The sequence below is a fragment of the Pocillopora verrucosa genome, chromosome 14 (assembly GCF_036669915.1).
Source record: "Pocillopora verrucosa isolate sample1 chromosome 14, ASM3666991v2, whole genome shotgun sequence".
NCBI classification, from domain to species: Eukaryota; Metazoa; Cnidaria; class Anthozoa; order Scleractinia; family Pocilloporidae; genus Pocillopora; species Pocillopora verrucosa.
In genome coordinates, this window is record NC_089325.1 from 2015886 (window position 1) to 2030119 (window position 14234).

The 14234-nt window shown below is 36.9% G+C and overlaps 2 protein-coding genes across 5 annotated transcripts in view; both read right to left on the reverse strand.

Moving 5' to 3' along the window:
• Nucleotides 1–7680, reverse strand: part of LOC131779201 (protein inturned) — a 31779-nt gene extending 24099 nt beyond the window's left edge. The window contains exons 1-3 of one of the 3 annotated variants that reach the window (XM_066160897.1): nt 7525–7680; nt 7258–7416; nt 3357–3548 (exon numbers count right to left, since the gene is read on the reverse strand). The gene's annotated coding sequence lies outside the window, so the exon portion shown is untranslated. Of the gene's footprint in view, nt 1–2557; nt 2578–3356; nt 3549–7257; nt 7417–7524 lie in introns of those variants that run through there. The other 2 variants (XM_059095725.2, XM_059095729.2) reach the window with 2 other exon arrangements.
• Nucleotides 7681–7844: 164 nt separating this feature from the next.
• Nucleotides 7845–14185, reverse strand: LOC131779200 (dehydrogenase/reductase SDR family member on chromosome X). 2 transcript variants are annotated; one of them, XR_010716115.1, is made up of 8 exons: nt 14005–14185; nt 12999–13106; nt 12391–12459; nt 11467–11683; nt 10220–10312; nt 9659–9866; nt 8938–9449; nt 7845–8907 (listed from the first exon to the last, which is right to left on the reverse strand). XR_010716115.1 is itself a non-coding variant. In XM_059095721.2 (7 exons), the coding sequence occupies exons 1-7, from the start codon at nt 14087–14089 to the stop codon at nt 9270–9272; spliced, it is 960 nt and encodes a 319-aa protein (XP_058951704.2). In that variant the 5' UTR covers nt 14090–14185; the 3' UTR covers nt 7845–9269. The 2 variants fall into 2 exon arrangements, 1 of the variants encoding a protein (XP_058951704.2); XM_059095721.2 differs by having other exon boundaries at nt 7845–9449.
• Between the last annotated feature and the right edge of the window lie 49 nt (nt 14186–14234).

The window sequence follows — 14234 nt, forward strand, 5'->3', positions numbered from 1 at the left end:
AACTACCTTAGCTCACTCACTCTTTCATATCAAGATCATGCTTCTAAAACGGAGAGAAGTTTTCCTGTTTTGTTTGTTCATTGTTTTTGTTCTGTCATTTGTTTCCAGTTTGTTTGTTTCTAACCCTGACAGCCGTGCGCGAAAGAAGCCGAAAAGAGTCTAAAATAATCAGCATTTTGAAACGGGGCATCAAATTTAGGATTAAAAATGTTTTAAGTCTTTGAGTAGTTCAGTAGGTGTGGTCGAGCGAATCACATTCGATAAAATCGTAAAATAATCTTCTCTCTGATGTTTGTAAAGTTATTCAATTGTAAAGGGGGTCTGATACCAGCTTTCGGGCCTCAAAGGGTTTTGAACTTGTTGCTCGCCCTTGATGTCCAGCGGTACCCTAACAACTTAGCTATTTCTTATTGACGACTAAGGTTGGGTGCAGGTCAGTTGTAGTCTTATACCTATGATATCAAATTATGGTCATATTCAAAGACTATTGACTTTGTAGCTCAGTTATTTATAGAATCGCGTGGGTATCGCTTGGTGACGGGTTAAAATCTTGTCAAAAATTTGAAAATTTTGAGGCTTCGCAAGGGCACAATCAGCTAAATGTCGTTATGATTCCATATTCATCGATTTCCGCAGTTAAAAGAATTCTCTCATATGCTTTGCTTCATAAGAATTTTCCTTCCCTTCTCAGGGGAAGGGGTGGGGCTGAAGTGGAGAAGAGTGGGAAGGGGAGGAGAGGGGAATGTTGAGACTAAACAACGGCCTCGAGAAAGATTAGTACTTATGTTGACATGGTTGAGGTAACGTTTGTGGGTCGTCTTTCATCAGTGATCATTTGTCCACTGAAAGACTAGCAACCCCCGCTTTAAGGGCGTTATTAGAAGTCAATTAGTGTCACCAACTTAGTGCTTGATTTGAAAAGAACAAGGGAGAAGAATGTTCTCCAAAAGTAATTGCTTCTCACAGCTATTTTAGGAGCCAGTATGGAGTATAATGTTCAAGAGTTCTACAGTCATTGTCAATTGAGTTTTGATAACATATAACTTGATTTAGGCTACGTTTACTCGGTACCGGACGAATTTTCGACCGGACATTCTGCTCACACGGAACCGTGCGAAAGTTTCGTCCTGTTCGGATGAAACTGATAACAGGATGAATTTTTTCAGTGTTTTACCATCTCCTCATGCGTAGAGCGCTTCTTAACCCAGTGCAAAATGGCGTCCAGTGTTTTCGCTGCTTCGACGTCTTCGATTTACAGATAGATGTGCAACGTTTTAAACCTGATTTTCTGACATTATCAAGACACCAGCACAACGTCGCCTAGGTGCGTAGTAAGCTCGGCATGGCCTTCACATTTGCGAGATAATATTATGCAATAAAGCTGTAGTATTACTGAGCACCTCAACCAATAAACCAACACGTTTCATTTTCATATAAAATTGTAAACATGTTATTTAGCTTGGTTACGACGCATCTATACAGCCACGCCTTCGCCGTACAGAAATTTCGACGTTAAAGGTGTTCACATCGTGGCGGTCAAATTATTGACTGCACCGACTGAAATTCGGCCAAATTTTGAACGCTTGGACGTCCACGTTTGGCGTGGTTCCATGTGAACGAAACGTCCAAACGCACGAATTTTCCATCAGTGGAAAATTCATCCGGTACCGTGTGAACCTAGCCTTAGTGTCTTAATTATAGTTGTTTGTGTAGTCGAGTTTAAGAAAATTCTCAGCTGAGGTCCAAAATGTGATTTTCTTATGTTTTGTCCTATCGGAATGTATCATCACCTTTATTAGGGGAATATTTTCCTCGTTCTTATTAACCTATGCCTTCATGCATGTTGCTGAAGGTTTTTCTTTTCATCATTGTCATTTAGCCCGAGCGTGAAGAAGTAGATTGTGCAAACATTCGAATGAAAACTTGAACCTGCTGTGCAGAAGAAATACAAATCTAATATCTCAAAGTAAATATTTCTGAAACTCGTTATTAAACTCGAAATTACCGACACGCGAGCACCCTTGTTTTCTGTCGACAAGTGCTTGTTCAAAATTTTTTTTAGCACGAGAAGGTAATCAGTTCAAAGTGTGTTTCCACGAACTCATGCAAGGCGAAACTCCGCTCGAACCATCCCAAGGAGCTCTCATTTTCTAACATGTATATCAAAAATGAATCACTGTCGGTATATAACGCTAAACAGCTTTGTTTCCGGTTAAAAATACGAGAAATGCTTAAGGTCTTACCGAAGAAGTTATCAGTCAGACTTTGCAATCCTTCGGTAATTTTTCGATCCAAATTAAGAACACTAATTTGATGCCTAGTGTACACTAATTCTTGTCCCATTTTCTTGGATTTGAATGAAACAGTGTTGATGAAATGAGCCATAAATGTTCGCTATGCGGCTATAATTAGCCGAGAAAGAAAAACATTAGTCTGCTTTGAAATCGTGGAAGCTCAAGCTGCACAGGAACAAGTAAGAGCGCTGCAAGCACTTTGATCTTGAAACTCTTACAAAGCTATCTAAATTTTGATAAGAAAAAATAATTAGACAACTTACCTGCTCGATATTCTGTGTTTGAGAGCACGGATTAATTTTCTTTAATTTTTTTTTTAAACAGATGTTTTGGAATCACGAAGACCCTCAAGCACTATTGTATTTACTTATAGGTCAATAATTGGATTTCCTTATGGTTCTTTAATCTGCTTGCATTTAATCCATGAATAAATTCACGTTTAATGATCAATAACAACGGAATAATTCGTTTATTTGAGAGGCTTTTTATCGATGATTTCCACTATTTAAATTTCACAGAAACTTTGATAGAAACGAGTGTTTTTAAATAAGTTGTTTATAAGTTTCAGTTTATCCGCTTGTACGGATTGATGTGTCAGTAAGTGACATGGACTGAAAAAAAAACCAAATTAAGGTTTTTTTTTCCCTTTTCTTCCCAAAAAATGTGCTTCTAATTGGCTCAGTCAGTCTCAGTAGGTGTGCTGAATCATCGCTAATCCATCTAATCCTAAGACTTCTTTCCCACCTACGTGTTTTTAATTGTGAAAGTTGCCACATCCTCTTATGTGGGGCAGTCAGACGGATTTGGGGGGAAGGGAACTATACCTCCCACATACACTATGTAGGTATCTCCTTCACGGAATGGTAATGTTCTCAAACCGTTGTGGTCTGAAAACGTGATATATTTTGACTATCATAGTATGTCTTTCAAGGGAACCAGGCGAGAAAATCAAAAATTTTTCTCTTTTCAGTTCCAAATGAATCAATAGAGAGCAAGGCCAGGTGACCTGTCTTTGCAGTGTTGCCAAGACAAGCATCGTACAAAATCGTAAGCCCCACTCACCCTTCACTTATTAATGCATCCAAATCTGGATTTCTGACCAATCTGCCAAATCTTGTGAATCGAGATGACCAGGGATCGTTCTTTTGTCTAAGTACAAGTGCATTCATATCAGTCGACCTCTCCTTTGACGTGACAAATGATATTATCCACGTCAGAAGCGAAATTGGATCTCTGCGGAACTCTTGGGACAGCCTTTGAATATAACAAGAACCTTACAGAAATTTGGTCTTATCAAAATAAAATCATACGTTCTAACGCTTAACAAAAACTCTCTTTCCCAAAACTACTCAAACGATCTTTCTTATATAAAAAACAATGCCGTTTAGGGTTGCCAATTTTTTAATGGACTTGTATATCATGCATGTAAGATGTCAAAAATTCATCTTTGAATCCAATCAAATTTGAACTTTGCTCTATAAACCTCAATCTTTTCTCAGAAAATTGAAAATTTGAGCCAAAAAGAAAAAAAAACACTATTGGTTGACCATGTATAATCCTAATACACCCAGAGTTACTCTCAACGGATTTCGGAGTCCTGTTGACTTCATTTCATTCCTGATAAATTTGGAGATATTTCCTTCCGGCTAATCTCTATTAAGTGGTTGTGCAGCACTTACAAGTATAACGGAAAGTGCAATGTTTTCCTGATACAACGAGTACCTGAGAGGCGAGCACAAAACAACTGGTCACTTTACTCTTCATTCAAGCATCAAAAATAGCCTACTCTCTTCCTTCTCCTTGTAAACATGGCTTGGATTTGACGAGCACGCACCAACAATTATAGAGACAAATACTGATTATGTTTTCTTTTTAAAACCTGAACAATTGATTTTTCGTTTACAACATGATTAGTAGTATATCTCAGGGTAGCAAACATGAAACTCTGTTAATCTGGCAGATGACTTTCGCTCGCTGAATCTTCAACTGGTGAAGTATTAAAACCAGTGAAAAAATGAAATGCAAAAAAAAAGTGTGATATCTGAGCTTTAGAGGTAGCCTTTGAACCTCGCGAAATTCCTTATCAGATACTTTTTGGCGAGGGTTGTTTTAACCCTACCGATTGGTTGTACATCTCCCATTACACCTTTAAAAGGCAATTAAAAGAGTCTTTATGGATAACGTTGAGCAGGTGATCTGGATTCCGTGACTGACTGAATCACTATCCACGAAAGCGACTAAATATGTCCATTTTTGAAACACTCACCTTTTTAGCATCGCACAGAATCTGAAAATAGCCTCAGGTGTTGGATAAGGCCGCATAACAAGGTGATAAGAGAGGAAAAGAACTAGCGTTCGCCTTCATTTAATTAGGATTTTCAATGCCAATTTAGGAGAGAAAAATCCAAATGAGATTTCCATCGCAGACTGAAAAAATAATCGAGGGCACATTTTTGCAATCTTCCGATTTTTGGTTAGCCTGAAGGCTTTAAGTTTCTGTTCTTTTACGTAGGGATTCGGATTTCACGAGTTAAGTTTTCTGTGCGCTTTTCTGTTGCTTCTTTGCTGCTTTGAAGAAGGTAATATGTTCGAGTGAGCGAATGGTACATTTTCGTTTCATCTATTGCAATAAATTGCTCATTTCATGTAAAACCACGTGGATGTTTTCAATGAATGGCATGTTGATCCTGATATTTGTACACTTGACTGCCGCTATTCTCAAAGAACTTTTTCAAGTTCCTCTCGTACTTCAATTAACCTGTAAGTCATACTAACTTCGTTGTCAATGCAAACTCAGGTTGGACCGGCTTGCAAGAGTTTAAGTTCACATAAGTGCATTTTTCAGTTGGTCTAACTGTACTCTCGATAGGAGATAGTCAAAAAGAGGTTATGGAAAACCTTGCCAGTTATGGGCATGTGGTTATGAACATAAACTATGGAATCTAAAGAACCGATATGCTAGAGACAAAAAAGCTTCATCCGCCATCTTGGAAAAAAAGTGGACTGCGCCTGCGCATCTTATCAGCCTTGCTTGGCCGTTCCCGTGTAACATTACACTTGCAATTGTGAATTGATTTGCCATTGCGACTTAGTGTAATTAAATTTCTGGATTATTACAAATACTAGCCCTCGGTAATTCCTCGATTAAAAGGCGTTCTATTAAAACTAACTTTATTCGCGGACAACCGGATCTTTGTAGCAAGTATTCTGTTTTGTTTTTTTCTTCCCCACATAACCACTTTTTCGGTCTCTGTCAAAAGCACTCACTGTACCCCCTGCAATGGTCTTGATGAAACGAATTTCGAAGAATTATATATCTTTTGTAACTTTTCCAGATTAAGGTGAAATTTGTAAGCTTTAAATAGCTCCCTTGGTTTTGTGTCAATATCAAGAGTTTTTTCAAGTAAGGTTATCAACCTTTTCATATCAAATGCGATTAAGCACTCTCCTACTTCCTTTGAGTATGCAAGTTTGGAAATCACGGCATGAGATTAATTTGAGTCATGATGTCAACTCAGTGGCAGTCCTTTATCCGATTGCGCCTGCGCTCTGGCGTCTTGAACCTTTCTATCGCCTATATTTAGCTTATGGATAAAAACTGATGTTCCCAATCTACCATATTGCTTCTTGACAGAATATAGGGCTACACGGGAAAGAATCAGGTCGAACCGTTAATTACTTGAGACTCCGTTGCGAACGACAGAGGTAAACATGCAAAAGGATATGGATAGATTTAAACTTGAGGTCATTGTCTAGAGCACTGCCTTGGGTAATTTAATGAAAAAAGAAAATAAAAACTTCGTCATGATCAAAAAGTAGCTTTTCTATCGCTCAACGTTATGCAAATTTTACGCTTGTTTTCCTTTTCCATGGCTAAAACGAACTTAACGCTGATCAAAGGAGTTCCTGAGCTCCATCAAGTCGCAAGAAAGGCGTGACTGATTCAAGTAGCCTAAGGATTAATTATTTTGCTATTGAACGATAGGTAAGTTACACGTTTCCTGGTGTAATGAAGAAGATTGATTTAAAGACGCCATTCATGACAACTTACTTGACCTTCTTGATATTTCCATATTGTTTTTTTGTGTGTGTTTTTTCTCAGAATTACTTGATTTAAAAATACACCTCCTTTTAGAAGAATAATACACCGATATAAAAGCGATGGGCTGCATTATGTTTTCTTCAATGTGCAGTTTAACCAAACAAGTTGTTTTTCCAACACAGATAAAGTTAAAGGAGTAATACAAAAACAAAAAGGAAATATTTATCATGGTACCACTTTCCTCAAGGTATATGAGTCAGCCGCACGCATCGAATTTCATTGAATTTAAGTCTTGATTGTTTGCGTGCTCAATGTTACATTAGAGGGCATAAAAAGTCAAATCGTCTTTAAGAGGAGAAGTGTTCTACAATTCGTATTATTCAAAGTCAACAAAGTTTTAGCCCCAACCGAGCGTTAATTTCAAAAATTTGAAAACACCACAGTGCAGCGTCGACGCTATCACGATTTTCTGTTGAACAAAGAATTTTTAGGCGTAAGACACGGTTGGCCAGAGGCCAATAGCAAACATTAAAGATTCCCGTTGCAAGCTCTAGGATCCTCGACTTCAAAAGAGTTCTCGTCTCATAAACTGAGGGTGTTCTAGCTCTTGTATATGGCTTCCTTCTTTTCAAACTAGACACGGACCGATCCATATTGGCAAATTGCTCCTCCAAGAATGGCTATCTAGAATCATAGGTTACAGGTGGTTTTTAGGTTAAAACACTCTAGAGACGTCGGAGGGGTAGCTTTCTAACAAGATTTACCTACAAATTCCTTCACCTCAAAATGAAAAAAAAATTTCCAGGTAACTTAAAGCATATGTCCCACGAACAACGACAACCTGAATTCTTCTCGGTTACGAAAATGATTATTTTCAGTTGAACTTTGTTTACTTAGCATCAAATAACAACACAACTATACCTTGGAAGCCTTTTGAGAGGTTCGTTCCACAAATCTTTCAAGCAAGCGGCGTGCAAGACAAGACTTAAAGAGTGTCAGGGTTTTGACAAGGAAATGTCGGCGTTGCTACCGGTCGCCATCGTCAGAAATTCAGGAAACAGGTTTAGGACAGAATTTCCTCTAAAGCAAACAAAAAAGAATGCAAAAAGATTATGGTCTCGCTGTTTGATTTTAAAGCTAACAGAAAGTTTCTGCAAGAACCAACTGCGAAGAAGAAACTCTGCTTACCAGCGATTCCAAAATCCGCACTTCAAGAACGTTTAGTTGTTGCCAGTATGCCAACGTTTACTGACCAAAGGACACGAATTTCGAAAGCTGCAATTTGGAGGAAAATCTAAGACTTCTGGCCAAGTGATAAATAATCACGTGCCACAGCAATGGAAGTTGGCAGAAACTTGATCTGTGTTTACCCACGCTTGTGAGCCGGAATGGACATAATACTTTCGGGGCTGTTCGGAAAAAGCGATTTGCAACATGTCAGGAAAGCCTGTCTTTCTGATTTCAATTTTTTATCCGCACGTTTACCCCTTGAATAGTATCCTTATATTTCTTTGATAAAACCTAAATGTTGTATTTAAAACCTTTTTTCTATCAAAATAACTTTCAGATGGTTTTGCAATATGCAAAAATATACGCGAAAGGATTTCCAAAATGCCTAAACCAGATGGTGAATATTCGAGTTAAAGAGACTGGAATGAAAATCTGTTATTCATCTTCTTTAATTCCAAGTTAATCGTTTTTCCATCACTCCTGCAGACGCAGCGATCAATTAAGAAATTACCAAAATTGTGGTTTAACTGTTTGTTTTGAATAAAAATCTCGACTGAAATCTTCAAAATTCTCGCTGAGATTTGCTTACTATGGATTATCTTAAAGTGATCAACCAGAAGCACTAGTTCCTTGTACCAGACAACGGAAAACGTTGCCAAAATATTTTACAATGACCTGAGGGTAAATCGTTTAAAGACTTCCTTATTAAAACCATAAATCCTTTATTTTCGTTTGTTTTGTGTTGTATTGTTCTCGTTTTTAGTAACTAAAACACCGAGTGTTTAAACGCGGCAAGGGAATGGTATCCCTATCAATGACGATAAATTTATGAAAAACCATATATGTGACCTGCGGTTCATGAAATGAAAGTGAAAGCGATCTTCGCAGTCACGAACACTACTAAAGCAATAGTGAAAATAGGGCCCGAAATAAAATTTAAGACCTGTACAGCCCGTATCGTATAAAATTGCCCACTCCAAATAAATACCGTAATCAAAGGTTCTTCAGTTCTTGGGAAGAAACGGTCAAGAAAATTTCTCAAACACAGAAAATCAATGACTCAATTAATTAGCAAAATGAAGTCAATTAGACCGTCAGCTCATTCATCCTTCCATGTGTACGTCTGGCCGTTCGTACAACCATCCATCCATCCATTTATCCATTCACAACCCCCTCAATCATCACTATTACGATTTCGTCCGTCAACAATCAATAAAATGTGATAAATTTTGATTGTATGACTATCAGTAAATCTCTTGGATTCAAATGAACCAGTTTGTCAGACTGATAATCATTTCGTCTCCTTCAGCTCATTACTTGTCCCAATCAGATTTCGATAAACTCGACTAGCCAGTGTTAGTGCACTCTAACACCAGCTGTGTCTGGCTAGTGTTACATATATTCAACAACTGAAGTGGTGTTACCGCTTCACTATAGCGTTTGGTTTTCCTGTTTTTTCACTTGTAGTATTTCTTTGCTGCCGCAGCCGCAAGTGTTCTACCACTGACACAACTCTAACACAATAATAACTGTCTGACTCTAATATTTTTTATGTAATAAAATTCATAAATATACGTATTTTGCATTAGTTTGATCTTAATCTGGAAGAAAATAATGTTTTTGTGTTATTTTTCGGGAAAAAAAAGGAAAACTGCCCTTTTGCACAGTTAATCTAAAAATATTTTGTTACATGGTCAATTGTTTCATTCAGGTATGGCGGTAAGCTCACAGCTCGCTTTCCAAAGTCTCCTCTGAACATCTTCACTGTATGACTCATCTGAAGACTGTGTTGATTGACAGTTGACGAAATATTTACCTCCCTTGCTTTCTAATTCTGGAGATAACGCAACGTAAATACTGTTTTCTGCCCCTTGCTGAGGAGTCTGGAAGAAATGGTAACTACAGCTTGGTAAACCTGCAAGTTATTGTCTTAACTATTGTCTTGTACTATGTCTTAACCATGCTTGAGTCTGTGTGTCTTGAAACTGAGTAGGCAGCACAGACCTGCGATCAGATCGGCAATATTAAGATCTGGTGACCCTAAGTAGGCCTCTGAGGGAGAGATTTTTTCAATATTCTAACGAAATCTTACCTTAAAAAGAAAATAAGCTAATACATTCTGAGGCATTCTCATGATCCATGGAATATGCTGGAACAAATCAGTATTGACTACTCCTGGATGCACTGCATTAGCTGTTACAGGGCTTTCTCTCTCTTCCAAGCGTTTTTGAAGTTCATAAGTGAATAGAATATTTGCTAACTTGCTTTGACTATACCCTGAATAGGGTGAGTAATAATATCTGTGGGGGAAAACAGAAAGTAATGTTAGTAATTTACCATCTGATTTCGAGCCCCTAACCCCTGCCTAGCCCTACTACAGCTTCATGCACATACTTTGTGCTCCTTTTTCCCCCCTGCCTCCCCTCCCCTCCCCCTAAATTCTTCCCCATCTCTCATAAACCTCCATATATTTAATAGGGAACTGAGATTTGCTGTTTACTTTGTTCACAAACAAAGGATGGTCTCTTTTCCTGACTAGTGCAAAAGGCAGTCTACTGTATTACCAAGCCTCCTGAATTTCACTTAACTCAGTGGGGCAATGTATCTGAATGATAAAAATTTAACAACTAGAACATGACATACAGGTACATACTTGCTCTGGAGATCTTCAAAGTTTATTTTTCCTGGAATGTGTGCCTCAGATGACAATGTGACAACCCTTGAGCATCTATCTGGTGAACCAGACCTGATGAAAAATGTGATATACAGTGTGGATGGGTTACTAGAGATTGCAAATGGTTCCTTCAAAAAATAATACTGCCAACTAAATTTAAAAATGGCAAAATGATGTTGCAGCTTCTAAATTCTACATAGAAAATACTCTAGCATGCTCCATCAATATTAATTAAGGAAACCAAGATCAACATGCAGTTCCTAATGTGACCATAAGACTTTTTAACCTTTTAAATCCCAAGGCCTGATTGTTAATTCTCCCCTCTGGCTGCTGCAGAATTCCATGTAAATTAGTTGTGAGAATTTGGTGTTAGATCAAGACAACAGCCTCTACCTGATAAGTTTGATTATTCTCATGACCTGTTTGCAGGACAATGTATGGATATCAGAGGGAGAAGTTACATGTTTATCAATTCTGGGATTTAAAGGGTTAAAGGCTTTTTTGGCTTCTTTAATTAGCCCCTTATATAATTATTTCCTCAAATGCATCAGCAAAACTGTTGGTGAGTTATCCTCAGAAAAACTTAACTCCTGGTTAAAATTTCATACCATTGCCTTGGCAAGTAGATATGAATCAATTAACAAATAGATTCCATAAATTATTGCTGTGCATCTGTTCTGTAGTAGATCACAGATGACTTAAAAATATAGTTAGAACAGAAAAATGGCACATGAGGTGCAGCTGAGTGTGTCACTAATGTTCTTCCCACATTTTGACATCTTCTGTTATCTATTATTGTAAAGCACAGCGTCAAAATGGAATCTATTTGTTTTAATTATCTCTTAACCTTTTACACACTAACATCAGTATCAAAATTCTCCACACTGTTCTTTATAGCTTTACTAAGGTGGTGCTGACAAGGAGAATTTGTTTGCCAATCAGAAGGTTCCTTCCCTGGTGATCATTTTTTTTTATTCTTATGACGTTAATGTGTGATTCAGGGATGATATTGTTGGGAGAAATTAGCTGCTAATCACTCCTAGGGTTTAAAGGGTTAAAAAAGCCAAATGTTGTTAATGGTGAAGAACATCGTCCATGCAACTGAACTACAATAGATCATACACAAGAACCAATCAAATTGTGTGTAGTATTCAGTGCATCATATATTTGAGAATAGCTGACAGTTAAATGGCTCATTTGAGTCAATCATTTGCTTAGACGCTCACTTGATCAAGTCATCTAAGAGCAGATTGGTCAGAGCAAAGTGTCCAAGATGGTTCACCCCAAATTGAAGCTCAAATCCATCTTCAGTTGTGCTGTAAGGTGGGATCATTATTCCTGCATTGTTCACAAGGATGTGAAGAGGAAGTCCTTTTTTCTTGAAGTTCATTACAAATTTCCGTATTGAAGCAAGGCTCGCCAGATCAAGTTCCATGTATTCCACTGATTTGCATGAAGAGATGAATAAAAAAAAAAGATGCTGATCAAATTTACTATACTGGGTGCTATTTACACAATGAAGTTCAACATCAGAATGCTAAGTATTCATTATATATATGTTTATTAATAAGGATTCAAATCATCCCTAGTGGGTAACAGATATTCAGATCCATGCATTAATTGGGAAGAAGGAATATAAAAACTGATTGAAATACAAATTTTACGTTTTATGTAATTGTAAGAACATAATTTCAATATTTCAAGTTTTCAACAATTGATCAGAATGATTTCCCATTCAGGAGATACTGAACTATCATGAACTAAAATGAGTCTTAATTTATTAAGAAAAAATAACATTAGGTGAGTAGATAAATGTGCAGGGGGTGGGGGGGGGGGAGATGAAGAATAACTTTTGCTCCACTTTTTTCCAGGCATTTTACAACTCTTACAATCTATTGTTTTATTTTCTTTTCAAGTTTCAAGTTTCTCCTGATTAAGAGGTGGCCAAAATTTTTGATGTGTAATTTTGACCCCATTAAAATAATATACAATCTTCATGTACATTGATTTTCATTACTTTGTTGTTTCTCAAGTTATGTTGCATTCAAAATTGCAACTTGTAACATCAAGGCCTTATAAGTGGATCTCCTAATTCTTTTAATAGTTGGGGTTAATTATGCTGCGACCAGAGCTCTGCACTCAGAGTTTACCTTCAGCTTGAGGCAACTCCTCCCTTAGTTTTTTGATTGCTTTCTCTGCTTCTGCTGTATCTCTACAAGCTTAAGAAAAATTAACATGTTCAAAACAGAATTATACAAATACAGGATTATACTTCATTTTTACATGAGTTTACCTGGCGGAATATTTTCAGTAGCCCTTTGAAATGAAGGAAAGTTAACTTTACCCTCCTAACTAGTAAACAGCTCTTGTTTAAAGTTAATTTGAAAATTAATGCTTATTCGTTTTCATGCAACAAACAGTACCATTATACCCTCTAGATCTTTTTTTCAAATCTTTATTACTTCCATGAGTAACCACGACAGAATTTCTCCTCATATTTTCAATACAAAATCAATCAGACAAGTGATGAGAATAAAGAAAAATATCAATTAGGGGATTATTAGTTGATCCACTGCAAAACTCTCTGAAAGGTCATAAAAAAAATTGTACGTCAGACAGTGAGGAGTGTTACCAATGAGATCTTGGGAGTGAAAGGGTAATAAACTATAAGTTCATAATACAAAACAGTTACAGCATGAACACATTCAATTATGTCAAATGCTTCAAAACTACTGGATAAAACCAAAAAGGTAATTACCAATTATAACTGTCATCTGTGCCTTGCAAAGCCCTCTGACTGTTTCAAGACCAATACCCTTGTTCCCTCCAGTTACTATAGCAACCCTTCCATCCAAATTAGGAATCACTGTATACAAGAAAATCTTATTAAATGAAACATAAATTAAGAAACATGCAAGCTTTGGAAAAGGGAAAGGGTAGGTGGGGGCCTAGGTTTATAGATGTAATGGCAATGAAAAAACCTCAATGTCTTAGCTTAAAAATCTTAAGACTTGTTGTCTGGCAAAACAATCTCAGGAGGGCTAGTCAGAAATTTTCCATAGCACAAAATTTTGCAAAATCACAAATAAGCAGAAGTAATTTCAGTGGTATAACTAAAAAAAAGGTTAAAATTTGATGTGAATGTTCATAGATATGTCCTCTTGTTAGAACTGGCCTTGCCCTCTTGACAGGTAGCAGATCAGATACTACACTGAAACACATGCAATGAATGTGCACACACCTGATGACGATGATAAGCCAACTATGCAATATGTAGTAAGTCACGTGATTGTATATTATGTAAGAAGTGTTATTATTATAATAGTAAATACTGTGTGAAATACAAATGAAACATAAAGACTAAAAGGTAAAATTTCTGCACAGCCCCATCCTACATTATGCATTTAGTTCTTGAACTGAGAAAACAATGACAAAAACAGTACATTTCCATTGGGAAAACAGATTTGTTTTAAAATAGTATGGAGCTTTAACTTTACCGAAGAAAAATAAGGGAAGACAAGGTGGTGATAATATTGAGGATGATAACGATGTAAATATCAAAGCACATGGTGAATTAATTTAAAGAACACCATGTGCATGTATAATGGTTGATATCTCGAATGATATGATATTTACACGTAGCTTTTTCTCCGCTTTTTTTGTTGTTGTTTTATTTAGTAACCTGAATCTTTTTAAAAATGTGTTTATCTTTGCATACAGTTAAGGCTGGAAAAAATTACAGTGTTTCAAGGACACCAATTTACCTTCAAGAGAATTGTGTTTGGAAAAAACTTGTTTCATGAGGACTTTGGCGCCATTCAAGTAGTTCATAAGCATCGCACTCGCCATAATTAAGATCAAGAAGTACGGACCGTAAATAATTAGATCCCAAACAACTGTATTCTGTGTGAGTAGCTGATATTATTGTTTTCTGAAGTTTGAATATTGCGTGACAAGATAAGACTGTCTCACGACTGAGAGGGATTCTCGCTAC

Coding starts and splice junctions, on each gene's coding strand:
- LOC131779200 (XM_059095721.2), bottom strand. CDS start 14,089: ATGGCGAGTGCGATGCTTATGAACTACTTGAATGGCGCCAAAGTCCTC. Junction 12,460..12,998: donor ACAGATGACAGTTATAATTG/GTAATTACCTTT, acceptor ATTTTTCTTAAG/CTTGTAGAGATACAGCAGAA. Junction 9,867..10,219: donor TTTGAAGATCTCCAGAGCAA/GTATGTACCTGT, acceptor TTTCCCCCACAG/ATATTATTACTCACCCTATT.